At 32.9% G+C, this 16,415-nt stretch overlaps 1 protein-coding gene across 1 annotated transcript in view; it reads right to left on the bottom strand.

The window, feature by feature from the left end:
* LOC132729809 (sushi, von Willebrand factor type A, EGF and pentraxin domain-containing protein 1-like) overlaps positions 1-16,415 on the bottom strand; it is a 48,970-nt gene that overhangs the window by 6,014 nt on the left and 26,541 nt on the right. The window contains exons 14-24 of the mRNA XM_060715633.1: positions 15,932-16,093; positions 15,362-15,581; positions 14,885-15,066; positions 13,510-13,680; positions 11,181-11,411; positions 10,812-10,982; positions 9,565-9,768; positions 8,533-8,790; positions 7,746-7,931; positions 2,140-2,295; positions 1,662-1,697 (exon numbers count right to left, since the gene is read on the bottom strand). Of these exons, the coding sequence (XP_060571616.1) occupies positions 1,662-1,697; positions 2,140-2,295; positions 7,746-7,931; positions 8,533-8,790; positions 9,565-9,768; positions 10,812-10,982; positions 11,181-11,411; positions 13,510-13,680; positions 14,885-15,066; positions 15,362-15,581; positions 15,932-16,093 (1,977 nt within the window). The remainder of the gene's footprint in view (positions 1-1,661; positions 1,698-2,139; positions 2,296-7,745; positions 7,932-8,532; positions 8,791-9,564; positions 9,769-10,811; positions 10,983-11,180; positions 11,412-13,509; positions 13,681-14,884; positions 15,067-15,361; positions 15,582-15,931; positions 16,094-16,415) is intronic.

The following is a 16,415-nucleotide window of genomic DNA, read 5'->3' as shown; positions in this document are numbered from 1 at the left end:
TACCAACATTTTCATTTTTGGAGGTATCAAAAAAAATAACAACACTTTTTAGTATATATATATATAAATATATAGTCCGCGGTAACCCAAAGAAAGGTTCTGCATATGGTCTCGATGTGGTTATCATTTGTCACAAGGTGCATGAAAATCCTTCATTGGGTTTAGGACAATGTCGGAGATAAGGAGCGGACATGAAACAATAGTCTTTATCCTTTAACCTGAAGGTGTGACCCCGACCTTGAGCATATAAGTTCTGCACATTATCTGGATGTGCTAAAGAATTGACCTAAGTTTCATAATTCTCAATTCTCAGGGGGGTGGGGTTGAGTGGTGCATATTCATGGAATAATAACTGGTCACCAATCAACAGCCCTTTCCAAATAGACACTAATATAATAGTATATAATAATAAAAAACAATAATCATATAAAAAAAACATATAATATAAAAAATGGGCCTAAAAGGGTCGGCCGAAACCAGACTTGCCCGGCCGAAAGCGACTGGGCAGATTCCAAAAATGGGCCGAAAAGTGACCAAACCACTGTGCTAGTTTTATACTCAACTATGGGCTGTTATGAGATTTTAAGGCTGTTTTGATTGGCTAAAATATGTATGAAAAACAAAAATAAAATATGTACGAAAAACAAAAATAAAATATGAATGCAAAATATGCAAAACTGAAAAAATATGTATGCAAAACTAAAATAAAATATGTATACAAAACAAAAAAAAAATAAATGCAAATGTCACTTTTATGCCACAGTAATTTTGTTATATGAACACAATTTTTAGATATTTCAAGTGGTAAAATTAATGAAACTTTTATCACTTAAGCATCATAAAGTATTGACCGCCATCTTGAACTCCACCTCAAATATTCCAATGTTGCAGATAGAAAATAAGTCAGTACTCAGTATTTAAGCAGAACTCAGATGACACCTTTAGACCATTTGAACCCAAAGTGCGTTGATATGTAGCATATTAACGCACTTTGGGGTCAATTTCTCGATTTTGACCCCAAAGTGCGTTGGACCCCAAAGTGCGGTGCGAAGTTTAACGCACTTTGGGGTTGGACCCCAAAGTGCGTTTGACCCCAAAGTGCGGTGTTACAGGGGTGCTTTTGAAACAGCAACTGGATATATATGAAGGTTCTTCAGCTATAAAGGCGGATTGCTTTTTGAAGGCGGTAATGCTTTATTTTAATGGGTTTATGTTTCAGTTTTCTTAATTTATGTATACATTGTTTTTCCTTCATAAATGGGTACAATGAAAGATGGCTGTTTTACAGAAATCACATTTTTTTGTTTATTCTTTCAAGACTAACACTTTTCGGGCATATAATGCTCTGCCTAGCGGTGCTCTTGTTTATCATCTAATTATATTGTATAAACAAGAGCACTGCATGCGGTGTTTACACTCCTAAAACATTTAAGTTACAAAATGACTTAACTTCAAACATATTGCTTTCTAACAACTGCACCTTGTAATGGTAATATAGTATTCAAAGTTTCATGTTGATAACTTTTGACATATTTAAATAATGGCCAACATTAAAGTTTTTGCACGACGACAACGACGACCCAGCTTCATAATAGCTCGACTTTTTCTTCGAAAATCACAAGCTAGAATATATATAATGGCAATTGTTTCTTGAACATTACCTGTGAGATCAGCATCATCAGCTTTCTGTTCTTGTACTGAAATGAAAAATGAAACCTTTGAACTTTTCCCCTTTCTTAAAGTTGCACACTTTTTTAATGATTTTTTTCCATGACAAAAAATGTTTTCAAGTATACAAATTCAGTAACCCACAGAAATTACATATAACTTGTAAAAATATGCAAACAACAGTAAAATGTATTCTGCCCAACTTCATACTTCCCTTTTATATATTGTGCCACGAAAAGGCCAAAATAGGTAAAACTAAACCTGTTGCTAATACACTGACATAAATCAATCTCTTACAAAAAGAAGAAAGAACTGCATTGACTCAGATGAAAAATAAATAACAGCAAAACAATTCTGTTTAATTCAAAGTTTTTTTGTTGATTTTTTTGGGGAGGGGAGTGGGGGTGTTTCTTTCTTTAAAGCACATGTCAAATCAGCATAGGCAATACAGAGGTAATAAAACATATTTACCGTTACACTCGTCCACTGAAGTTGACCGTATACCAATGGTAAGTTTATCAGGAGGACACTTGACACACTCTAGCTGTCCTATCTTGTCCTGGTATGTCCCTATAGGGCATGGTCTGCACAGATTGACGTCCAAATATGCTCCCTTTCCACACGGTACTATGTTGCAAAAAGTAATTTAAAAAATTCAAAAGTGATACAAAAACGATATTATCATCAATAATATAATTATATGGTATGTTAAATTTATATTAACTTATTTGATTATTAAATACTTGCTGACAAAGAAAGGCAAATACTCAATATATAAACAAGGGTAACATTGTCGCAAAATACGCCCGTCACAAAAGCTTTTAAAAGAGGTGTGAGCATTATATAGATATGCATAAAGAAGAAATGCTTTGGGCAATATCTTGAAAATATCTGGATATTTTATCATCTCTGGTGACCTTCACCTTGCAAATATTAACCAAAATTACATGTGACACACTTGTTACCATGATAGTTATCATTTGTGTTACAATCCACCAATAAATGATGACTAAATGATCCCCGTACACAAACTTTGACCTCTCTATGTGACCTTGACTTTGGTAGCAGGGACCTTGATTATGTGCACAATAAGCCTCACAATGGTGAACATTTGTGCCAAAAAACATTAAAATCCCTCAATGAATGTAGAAGTTCGGCTCTGAACAAGCATTTTTCAATGACCTTTAAGTGTGACATAAACCTTTAACCTAGAGACCTGCTTGTTCATGAATGTGACACTGCTTCTCATAATGGTGAAAATTTCAATGAAGTTTCATTAGAATCCCATCATGCGTGGAGGAGATATGTTCTGGACAAAATTTCTATATTTTATCATCTTAAGTGACCTTGACCTTGACATCATTTTTTGTCATTTATTTTATAAATAGGCAAAAAATATTTCCCAAATTTCCAAATTATGGTTAATTTGTGAAATTATCATTCATACGATGGGATGCTGTTGTATTATGTCGTCGTTTTGCACACATTTGACCGTGTTTAAACCAAAGTTTGGCAAAAGTGGCGTCCCCTCACCAAACTGTACAGAAGTGTTTGCATAAACGGCAATGAATTGCACCGTGTGCGTGTAATAAGTTGAAAGAGTAAATATGTGGGCTCCAGTCTCACTAAGTGTTTGCGGTAAAACATTCAAACATAAAACAAGAAAAGCATTGATGCAAAGCATCAAAGGGCGACGCCAAAAGAATTTGATCCAGGTTTGCACCTAAATACTTAACAAAAGATGTGTACTTTATAGCAGTACCGTTTCATGTGACCTGGAGGAAATGCCCAGTTTAAGTTGAAACTTAAACCAAAAAGAAAAGACTCTGTCTTGCCAAGATGCAAAGACAATTTATAGTCAATTAACTAATCTTACTATTTATTTTTCCAAATACAAGGATACCTGAGTCATCATCATATAATCACAGGCACGAGTATCGGACCTGGGAAGAAAAAGTATGACCAGATTGATAAAAAAACTGTGTTCATCTTAAAAGTGTCAAAAACCAAAAAAAAAATGTAAATAATGACCCCCTTTAAAAATATACTATTAACTTAAAGTATATTTTTAAAGGGGGTCATTATTTACATTTTTTTGGTTTGTGACAATTTTAAGATGAACACAAAAAAAAAAAGTTTTTTTTATCAATCTGGTCATATTTTTTCTTCCCAGGTCTGATACTTGTGCCTGTGCATATAATAAAAGCTTATTGCTTAGGTTGCAGACATGTCATTGACATATATTAGACATAAAAGAGGACCTAAAATGAACATCAGGGGGACACCATAGGTACTCAGAGCAGTAGTAGAAGGAGTACCAGCCACATCAACCAGCTGCTATGAGAGATAAGACTTGAAGCATGTAAGAATGTCATTACATATGGCAGAAACTTCAAGTTCCATGAAGAAGAAGAAAAATAACTTCTTCATATGCAGTATAGTGTGATCGACTGTATCAAATGCTTTTTGTAGATCTAAAAGTATCATGCAATACCACCTTTGTCCATTTCAAATAAAATACAATCTATTAAATGAGTCAAACATGTGTCAGTTGAAAAACCACTTCTAAACCCTGACTTGAACTGCCTGACCATGACTCGAACCCATGATGTTCAGAAGACCAACTGAGCTATCCGGCCGGCTACACATTTTCTCTTTAATAATGAAATAGTTCTAAATCACAACATATTTCCCCACTCTATTGGTTTATGTCCTTGAATTTCTGATGTTTACAGAGCATAGTGAATTAAACTCATGGTTATATGCAGTCACTGGATGAGAAATCTTTCAGCTTGACCAGAACTCAAACCTGTGACCCACAGAATAATGTACCGCGGCTATAAGCGATTGAACTATTCTAGCCGCTTACACATTTTCTGGCCTAAATAGTGAACAGTTCTAAACCGTGACAGATATTTAGATTTTTAAATTAACAGATAATTAATTCTTAATTAATAAATAAGAAATAAAAACCTTACATACTCATAGTCTTAATTAAAATAACAATTTATATATTATGTATAATTATTTTTACTAAAAAGGGCTTAGACAATAAACTATTGGTTGTGCCATTATTTTATAACAGGTCAATTTGAAAGTGAACATAACTGTGCTAATTCATGTACAATATCTATTTTTGTACGGATAAAAAACTAACCCTTTTTCTATGGTAAGAAATTTTATGAAGGCTGATTTGTATTTTGCATCAAGGGCACTGGGCGAAAACATGAAAATGCAACAAACACACCACTTTGTGTCTGGCGCCCGGTTACTTTTTTGTACTTTGTTGGTTTTCATGTGGCAAAAATCACCTGCTATAAAATTTTGTGTACAAATTTATTCAAGGGCAAGTAATAATCTACTCTATGAAAAGTCTGTTGTCGGGTTGACTCAGGAGACCTAAGCTTGGAAATTGAGACCGGTGTCCCTCCATTACAAATAGATAAGACAGAAGCTGTCCTTTTCAATCTATGCACATGTTAGAAAAAAATTAGAATAACCATTCAAAAAATGATTTTTTGAGACTTTATCAATTATATTGCTTGATCCAAGTTTCAGGACATTTTCAATCAATACATGTTTTATCATTAATAATTCCCAGTTTCTATTAAATAAATATGAAATCCTAACATTAACATTGGTACTAATGGATGGAATTCAAAATCTAGTAGAATATATAAACTCTGTTATAGATACTATTATTAGCCAGCTAACACTGGGTATAAACAACTATAACCTGTAGACTGATCAATACATGTGTTATCATTTATAAATTTAAATGCAAGTCTCATCCATCATAACTGTAAGTCTTTAAATACAGAAATACACATTATATCCATATACTATGATACACTTGTATGCACATTACATTAATAATTCTCAGGTTCCATTAAAAATGAATATAACATCCTATTGACAGGAATTCATAATCTTGTAGGAAGAAAACTATAACGTGTACACATGATATTGTATAGTATAAAAGTAAAAAAAAATCTCAAATAGCCTGTATCATGTGATACAGATTAAGTTGTGTTAGTGTCTAAAAATTAAATGCATATCTCTTACAGTAACAAATACTGTCCCTCTTTTAACCTTCTATTAGACTTTACTATACAATGTATAACTAATTGCTTATAATGTAATCAAGTGTTTAAAATGAGCACCTATATGTGTAGCTTAAATATTCTACTTTTCATTTTTACCAAAGGTTATTTTAGTAACAATTCATATACAAACACATAGAAAATAATAATTTCACATAGTGATTAGAAGATGCCTCTAGCAGAATACCTATAGGTATGTACCAACTGAACAAACTAGAAAAATCTGGTCTAGGGTATATCAAGCCAGTAAAAATATATATCAATATTCACTCATCAGGGCCTCTCTGCTTTTGATGACCTTACAACTGGTAAATTTTATAAAAAAAAACATAAAATAGTAAGTAATACTAAAGATAGAGTAGACAGAAAAGAACAAATAATTTATTCATGAGTTACTTCCCCTTAAAAGAGAGAAAACCTGAAACCCAAAAGAACACCCTAAACATTAAAATTACGAAATGTTGCAGTTTTATTAAGCCATGCGAATTAATGGTAAAGTATTCATAAAAAATAGATGACCATGTGACAGCAGTTATTGCAGAAAATCGGATAGCTTTCAACATCCGGATACTGGTACACTTTGTAAAAACAACCATTCTGTGCAACAGATCAACGTAATATGGATAAAATCAATAGGATAATCGTTAACAACAGTTCATTACCTATCCTTATACTCATTTGCAGGTGAACTTTCTTCTTGTAAGAAAATTTTGAAAATATATAAATGAATGAACGAAATGGAAACGGCATCAATGTAGACCACAACGATAATCGAAATCCGGGTTTTAGTATTGTCAATAAAACTAAGGGACAAGCTGTTAAACTCAGCCTGCAATTTCGTGAAAATAATATCACAATGCACATGCTTTTTATATAAAGTTATTAAATACAAATATAACAACATATTTGTTTACTTGATTTTTACGAATCAAAATAAATCTAATTAACTCAACATGAAATTAACTGCTATTAATAACAGCTCCTTCCATAGGCAAAAATAAAAAGCATTCCATATAAGACGACGCCGCTCACCGGCGTCGCCAACAAAATTCAGTCATATACTGACCGACAACGGCAAACGGCCATATTTTACCCACCGCTTCTGCGACGAATACTCCACCGCAAACGGGCGTATAATACACATAATTAAGAAAATAACGGGCCGGCATAAAAAATAGGTAGGAAAATTTACCAAGTATAGTTTTTGAGTACTTAATCTTAAACAAATTTTGCAAAATATAAATTTAAATTTGTAGGCAATTTACAACAAAAAAGAGAAAAATTGAAATTAAGCCAAAAGGTTGTAGTTAAAAACGTTCTTAAGAAAATTAAGCGAAACTTTTAATGTATAAAGGATATGGCACAAACGTAAGCAAGATATTAGAAAGCTATCCATTTAGCTTACGGAACGTCGGTGGTTCTACTCAAGTGCCCGTGTTTTCCTTAAATAATGCATAGAGGGGCACCCGAGGTCTTCCTTCACCAGTAAAGCTGGAAAGTCGCCATATGACCTAGATTGTGTTGGTGCGACCCAAACTTAAACGTACATGCAGACAAAGATTAATTAAAGATAACTGAATTAGATTAGCCCTCAACTTGTCTGATAATCATAAGCAAGCGATTAACCTTTGTCTTTAGTGCATAGCCAGGTCATCCTGCACACCAGTGAAGTCTGGCCAGGTTCTGTATGCTTTATACAAATGCATTGTTCATTCTCTCGATTTTGATACTAAAATCTCTCAAACATTACATGAACTATTATCATTTCAAAGCTTGGTAAATCCGTTAGACAAATTCTGCAGTTTGAGGAATAGTAAGAGAAATTTGAGTAAGAATGCGATTTCAAACGAATAAACTTAGCCGAAATAAATATGAAGACAACTTAAATGTATAAATCAGGCAAGGCGGTAAAAAAATAAGCCATTATGATATAAAAAATTTTATATAAAAAGCCAGTGATATTTCTAAGATTACCACAATAGTAGTCTATTCTCATCTGCCCAGGTTTACACACAACTTCACCATTGATGCTAGTGGAATTCAGATCTAATTCAAAGATATCTTTTCCCGCCTCAACTGTAAACTTGCCGTCGTCTGCTGCTTGTTGGATAATGTCATACGCACCCTCGAGGTCCGCTAGGAAATCATCTGTATTGTTTTCTGAAACGTAATCACAATTGATGCATTTTTTAATGATTTAAAAATATTTGGTTATATACACAGATTTTTTTCATTTTGATAAATCACTAATATTGAAGAATCAAAAGTGCCTAGTTCTAAGAAATTGTACAACTGTCAATCAAGTGAATTGATAAAAGAGACTAAACGAAGAGCAGACAAAGAATTATTATCAGAACGCTTTTATTAAAAAACCATGATTTGCTGTATAACACAAATCTAGAAAATCTACGATTTGTTACTAGTATTCATAAAAACGACACCAATTGCATCAATGTCATCCATAACAAAGCCAATTTAAATGAAATTCATTGTACAGAATCTTGAATTGTTATTTTCTTCAATTGCATTTCAAATTGCAGCGTTACCCTCAATGATGAGTTCATCAATTTTGCATATCTCAACAAACAATTCTTTAACAATAAGCACTTTAGAAATTGATGGAAATTGAAAGAATAGTGTCACTTTAAGACACTGCTAATGCAAGAAGTGTACACAAACATTAAAGATATATCAGAGTAATGACCATGTCTGAAAGGAAAATGAAAAAGTAATGAAAAGAAAACGAAACAAAATGACAAACCTGAACGGCCAATGATTTGTAGACCAAATCCAGCCTGTCGTTCTGAGCGTTTCCAATGTGTTTTATTATAACAGTTGGTTACTCCATCATATTTGATTTCACATGATTTACTATCAATACATGTCGTAGTCTTCACAACAGCCTGTACAACGTTGTCAATTTTCTCTTTAATGTCAGACAACTTTTCAATATTTTCACAATACAAATCACGGTACTGTGCAATATATATCAATTTCATTTCTTTGGGCACCTTTATCTCTGTAAAGTAATAACAATAATTGAATAGTAAATCAAAACTGCATTAAGTAGATTCTGTACTTTCTCTCTCCTCCTCCCCCCCGCCGCCACCGAGAGAGAATTATGATATTATGATTTTAGCTCTTCAAAACAATTTGAATGATTTGCTTTATTTTCACATATAAACGCCAATGACATCAACAATCTAATGTGCACTGTAAAAATGTACTATAATATGAGTATTATTTACATTTACTTATAGATATAGACATGCTTGTAACCCCTGGTGATTTAACATATCTACTTAAATGTTTAATGCTTGGAGTCATTTCTCCCAGGGCTCCTTCAATTTTATCTCTGGTAATTTCTTTTGACATTCAATTATAATTCAAAAATATACATAATCGTATTAATGGGACTCCACTGGTATTATTTGCCATGACAGATCTGTACACATTTTTTTCTGAAATAATTTTCCATTTGACGTAAGTCTTGATCAATAACGTTTGTAAACAATTTCAGATCGTTCGCTCATTCCGATTTTCCAGAATATTTTGCATTCTGTTCAAGATAACCCTATGGTAAAAAGCGTTTCAACGTGTTTTACTCAAATTAGGCAAAGAACATTTCAAAAATACGATTTTCAATTTATTTCTGGGTATATTTCTTAATTATCAATTGCATATCTTTCTTTTTTTAGTGCCCTTGCTGATCTATGTAAGAAATTCAAATGTTATGTTTTTAGGTTTTTGGATCTCAGTGGAGTTTCTTTAAAAATCTATAATGAAAACATACCGACGCATTTAGGTAAGCGTCTTTGCGAATTTTCACCCGACTGAAAGTTCCATTCGTTGAATGTGTCCGGACCACAGTAATATAACTCTAAAGGTTCCTCGTCAAAGTCGAATCCGTTATCACATGAAACAGTGCAGTTAATAGATTCAGTGTCATTTTCACATTTCAGGGTACCGTTGTCGGGCTCTTCTAGTTGTGGACATACTTAGAAAAATATATATAACATATAAAGTTATTTCAATTCTTATGATGTCTAAGTTTAAAAAATCATGTGCATTTATTTTATTGTTTGTAAATTTTACCCGCCGCCTTGTATTTTAAGGGTTTGGATATAATTGATTTGGCCTTATGCTTATATTTTCATTCATACTTTGTTATAATCATAGACTTAGGCCTAAAATGTTCCTATGTTACGGACATACCGTCACTATCTAGACTATCTAGCCTATACCGACACTATATCTAGCCTAACCGCGACAATCTGAAAGGTTTTTTTTTTATATCGATAGTTAAATTTCATTATGCGTTATTATGACCGGATCGACTTGGGAATGAGGTTGCTTAAACATTATCTAAATATTTACTATCATTACATGGAACTCCTTTCTAAACGAAGTGTAAACTATTATTTAATTTTACCCATGAAATATGGTGCTATATCCATCAAATATATTTCATATTTTTTTTTAAAAATTCTCTCAAAATACAAAGACTTAAGATGCAAACCATATAAAATCTACAAAATATAACAAGTAAATAATATTCAAGGAAAATACCAACAACTTCCAAGCTGAATGTATATTAAAATCTTGAAAATTAGAGATCAAGCCAGTTTAAATGAAGTCATAACAAAAATGTGAAAATGGCAGATGTGCTTTAAGTCAGTAAATGAGAGATAACAAAAGGTGCAACATTTAACATGTATCCTAGCATCATTCAGTCTTCTACACAATTTAGTATTGATATCAGTGATATAAAAAACCCCAACAATAAGTAGAAGTACCAACGGAAAAAACATTTTACAGCTTCCACACTGTATATAACACTTGCTGTAGTGAGATCCCTCGAGAGCATTGGAAATATCGTTAAATGGTGAAAACTGCAAACTCAATTTAATTTTAATATATAAATCATTATGATTTAAAAGAACATAACACAATACAGACAACTACTTTACAAAACAAGATCTTGACGGGAGATCATAATAGAAATATGGAAAAAAAACATATTTTTTTTTACAGACATACCTGTGCAATTGGGATTGTCGCAATCAGTGAAATCGTAATCATTCCCTGTACAGTTTTTACCTCCATTATCAGGCGATGGATTGTTACAAAGTCTTTTCCGTTTCTTTGTACCAGGTCCACATGTTGTTGAACATTCTGACCAACTACTCCATTCATTCCATATACCATCAACTAAATTGTCCGAAAATGAAAACAAAAAGAAGAAAATTTGTTGCATTCGTACCTTCGATTCTGTTTCCAAAGGTTTATATTCAGAAGTATTTCGTTCGAGTTTCTCAAAAAGATAACACCTAAAAGTGTGACCAACCTAGAAAATGCAAACATTTTATTGCAGAAACATACGGAAAATGCCTATGTGTCACGACTTACCCATTTCAATTTCACAAAGATGGCCCGTGAAATGAACAGGACAAAGGCACGTATAGTTGGCTATTCCATCAATACATGTTGCATTATTGATACAAACGTTGACTACACAATCATCTATATTCTCTTCACATTGAACTCCTCTAAAACCTTTGTTACATTGACATTCATACCCATTCAGAATATCTCGACAAATACCATTCAAACAAGGGGAATCGGCACAGTTGTCGAAATCTGGAAAGAGATACCAAAAAGACTTACCAAAAGTATAAACCTTTAATCTAATGATTTGTGTAATGCATCTGCTTATATTTGAACTTGGATATTTCATCTAAAGTTTAAGGAATTTAGTTGGGGTTTTGGGTTCGAACCAACACTGTAAATGTCATATAACAACTTAGCGACTTTTTTCAGCTTTAATTGAGGAGAAAGACCTTAGATGCCCCTCTGTACATTATTTCAGGTACGAAGAGGCACCTGAGCAGTTATTTAAATATAACAATTCAACAATTGAGAAACAAACTACATGTACACAGCTTCGCAGGTTGGCCTGACTATTGAACAGGTGTCACTTTTGGTTCCAGCAGGTTAAGGGTTTAAATTGACGAATTTAAACGTGAGAGAATTGGTAGCAAAATAAGCTTGATGTTGTAATATAACATTCAATATTTGACCAAATACATTAAACGCCAAATAGTAAATATGGCCAGCCAAGATACTATGTATATAGCTCCATCACATGTGCTTTATTGCATTCTCTCTAAGTTATTGATATATATTACCAATTTTAGTATTCATACAAGCATACGTTTTGTATAAGGACAAGCTGTATATACTTTTATCAATTCAAAATGAGATAGACATGTGAACACGGAATCTGTTCTTTTCTTATATAATTATTAATGTTAAAATTGTCCTAGTCTAAAGATAAACTCTTAGTCCATGCAAATAATTTGAAAAATGAAGTTTAATTGAAAAACAGTAATTCAACAAGAGCTGTCCGTAAGACAGCGCGCTCGACTTTTTCATTGCTTGCCAATAAAAAAAGTTTTTGCAGTAAAAGGCAATACAAGAATCTCTGTATTTTTAAAGTGAACAATGGCCATGAGCATTAAGATATTTAGTGAAGAATTATTTTATTATGACATAATTTATGGTAAAGTGAACAAGTGGATAGGAATGAATTTTTTTAGATTTTTTAAGTTTTTTAGTGCTTGCCTATAATACAAAACATTGACAGTTAAGGGCCATAATTCAAATAAAATCTTTGACAGAATTACCTTCTCCTGGACATGTTTGGGAATCATGATTGTAAACAAGTATTCCAACTTTCAAATTAATATCTCAAACAGTTCAGTCAAAAAGTGGACTGGTACTAAAAACTTAACCAAGATTCTAAGTCGATAAAAGGCTTTAATTTTTAAAACAAATCCTTGACAGAGTTACCTTCTCTTGCGTACAGATGGGGGTAATGATGTGAAATAGCATTAAAAGTTTCAAAGCAATATCTCAAAGGGTTAAGGCAATAAGTGGATTTTACCCATATTCAATGTATTTTCTAAGTCAAAAAGGGGCATAATTCTGTCAAAAACCTTGACAGAGTTATGTCCTCTTGTCTGTTGATGAAGGTCGTGATGGTAAACAAGTATGGTCAGTTTCAAAGCAATACCTCCAATGGTTTTTGAAATAAAGTGAGGTGGTACAAAAAACTTAACCAAGCTCAATACACTTTCTAAGTCAAAAAAGGGCCATAATTCTGTCAAAAACCTTGACAGAGTTATGTACTCTTGTCTGTAGATGGAGGTTATGATGGTGAACAAGTATGGTAAGTTTCAAAGCCATACTTGTAATACTTCTGAAATAAAGTGGGGTGGTACGAAAAACTTAACCAAGGTGTGACGCCAACGCCGACGCTAACGCCGACGCCGACGCCGACGCCCGGGCGAGTAGGATAGCTCCCCTTTTCATAGAAAAGTCGAGCTAAAAACTACTTGCTGTTATATCATCCCTAATATTTATAATGGAAATTCAGAGTAAAAAATTCATGATAAAAAGTTATCAAAATGATTACTAACCATGCCATTACAATACTCATGAAAACTGACAACAAATTATAGGACATATTCAGATACAATATACATTTATTAAAATCTCTCTTTGCGTAGACCATTTTACAGCTAGGATCATTTTAGCTATACTAGTACTTAAATTTGTGCAAACATATTAGGAAATTTTTGAAATCTACTTTATTGTTAGATCATTCATACCGTGGGTAACCGACGATGGCGAATCATATAAAACATGATAAAAATAATTTCCCTTTTTTACCTACCGTCACACTGGCTTGGAACCTTAATATAAGCACCAATCAGATCAGCCTCTTCAAACTTTTTCCAGGACAGAGCATTTCCAACTTCTCGACTGAAACATTTACGTTCCTCTTCGAAAACTTGATTTCCATGCCAAACATTAAGTTGTGAAATACTTCCTTTGGTACCATTACCTAAAAGAAAAATTTCTTTGAATTTCTGTTCAAATAATATATATGTAAATTCAATTGAATTTATACATTAAAACCACCTTATTGCGGTTCTAGACTTAATTCCAACTGATTTTATTCAGATTTAGTGAAGTTAGAAAGCTGCCATTCTTATTGTTTATTTTTAGCTTGATTTGTCCATTTTCGTCCCTGGCTAAAAAATCAGAAACAGTCTAACACTCTATGATCTTAGCAAATAGGTTAGGTGGAAGTTTCAGTGTTCGGCTATGTGCTTTTCATTGAAATAAAGGATTGCCTGATGCATTTGAATCCTGTTAGCTCATAATCTTCCCTGGCATGCTCATAATCTTCTTTTCTACTTTGACTGGATCAAGACTACAAACTAGTGTCTCAAACAGGAGTACCAGCTTGTATAGAGGATAAAACTAAGATGGTATTTCGATAAATCTCATAGTGCAGGCAAGGAATTGTGATCAAGAGATACCCGGAAATTCAATAATATTTGTTAAAATTTCATATAACATAGCAATACTTATGCATAATTTATCTTGAATGCATTTATTCCTCTTTATAAAATTTCACCGCTGTAGCGTTTCTATGGTAATTTAAGGCGGCCCTCAGATGGTACTGAATGTCATTTTAGCAATAATATTTTGCGATTAAATACACGAATCATCAATATTTGCATAGGCTTAAAATTAATGAGGAAAACATGAAAATTGTCAGAATTAAAAACAAATTTCGGGTTATTCTAGATCATTCATCGTATATGGTCTAAGGTTGATATTAGATGGACTAAACACACTATACCCATTTGCCCTTGATATCAATACGCAGTGCTGACTTAAAGACGTTAACTTTCAGTAGAAGCAAGTTCGAATTGGTCAATACTGCAGGTTAAATGTCATACGGCATGGACGGCAGTAATAAATGTTCACAAAAGTAAAAGATGTCTATGGCCTCAAAGTAAAAAAGGGAATGATTTCTGATTGAAGACAGTGCAGCTGGAGGCATGAGTAATGTTTCATTTTGCAGTTTTTGTTGTTATTTCTTTGTTTGGTCATGATCACACCTGAACAAGGAGATCAACATTTATGGAATGAAGCTCAGATGAAACAAAAATCAGCAACACACGATCACTTGAAAAACACAACTGAGGCATCATACTAGGAAGGACGGGACAGAAGTGGGGATGAAAAAGTCATACCTGCTACTATTGAAATCGACTTTGTTCTCAACTTGTTGCATGTAGGGCTATAAGAATCTATATTTATAGTATTGTTATCTACTGAAACAGCAATGTTGCATGAATGGCTTCTCAATATTACACGGTGCCATCTGTAATCAAGAACTGGTACTCTAAGTTCTGTCGATGTATCACTGAAATTACTGAAATTGAAAAAGAAACGCAAAGCTATTATATACAAGTCTGAACAAAACGAAACTTCATGAAACAAAATTTCTATTTATTAATGAAGTATGATGGTTATAGATAATCAATGCTAAATTAGTGTCTTAATATGCTCTCTGTTCTGCATATTGGAATATTTATTAGCGGCTGTCATCTTTATCAAATTTAATCATTTATTTTAATTACGTATCTGAAGAAAAATAAGCCGCAATGATTCTATAAAAGCTCGGATGAAATACCTTTAGAATGTAAGGCGACAAATGCCTAACTTACTAGTTCATGTCTGTTCGTTCAAATGGTATTCTCAAGATATCCTCTTTATTTTCATTTAAGAAAACTAATGTGACAGTTGTATTTTCATTCTCAGATGTTTCTTCATTAACGTCATTTAGTTGTATCCAAACATCCAGAGTAAAGTCATTTAGTGCAATACTGTCTTGAAATGTTAGATTAACTTGCGACCCTTCCTCGGGTATGAATGTTATGTCGAAATCTGAAATAAAATGTTTAAATCAATGAAAGTAGTAATCCTTCATCATATGTTAAGCCTTGATCATTTTTTATTTATTCAATTACATAAGCTTTTAACATTTTTATCGGGAATAAAAACTAAAGAATTACATTAATAAAATATATTCTTCATATGTGTGAACTCATAAATTTTGATTTAATAGATTAAATATGTAATAAAATGTAGATTGATTGAAATTTTGTATACATGTAAACGAATTTGTAAATTTGTTTTAAAACTGAATCAAATTCTTTCACTAACCAAGTAGAAGAATGTTATCAAAGATCTGAACTTTGTTTTTTATAGGGATGATACTTAAAAATCAAAATTACTTTTACACTCAGTTACAGACACAGCAGCAAATGAGGATGTTGTCATAGAGACAGGGCATGGCACACACTTGGATTGTCCGTACATGGACTGATAGTAGCCTACTGCACAAGGAGAACAAGGCAAAAGTCCATCTTGAGAAAATGTACCAGGATCACAAGCATCTGTAATACAATTTGTAATATCATTATAGTCACATGGAATTCGGTGATTTTTCATCACTTTATGTCCATGTATTTGTTTCCCTTGTGATGTAGGGGTTGCCTTTAAGAGCTATGGCAACTGAATAGCAGCCAACGTTTATCTATGCGTGATCGTAAGAGGCGACTAAATGTGTTCGATTAATTAGTGTCTTTGCATCTCTTAGCTCTAGCAGGAGAGGTGGTTTTAACCCCTTTGTCTAACTTCAATGTTATCAAAACTCATCTTTCCTTATTTTGCGTCAATGACATAAATTGTGTTGGTGTGCCGTAAAATCAAACACCA

Source organism: Ruditapes philippinarum, unplaced genomic scaffold, assembly GCF_026571515.1.
Source record: "Ruditapes philippinarum isolate M1 unplaced genomic scaffold, ASM2657151v2 ctg26_1_1_1_1, whole genome shotgun sequence".
Lineage (NCBI taxonomy): Eukaryota > Metazoa > Mollusca > Bivalvia > Venerida > Veneridae > Ruditapes > Ruditapes philippinarum.
This window is presented reverse-complemented; position numbering and strand designations above follow the sequence as displayed.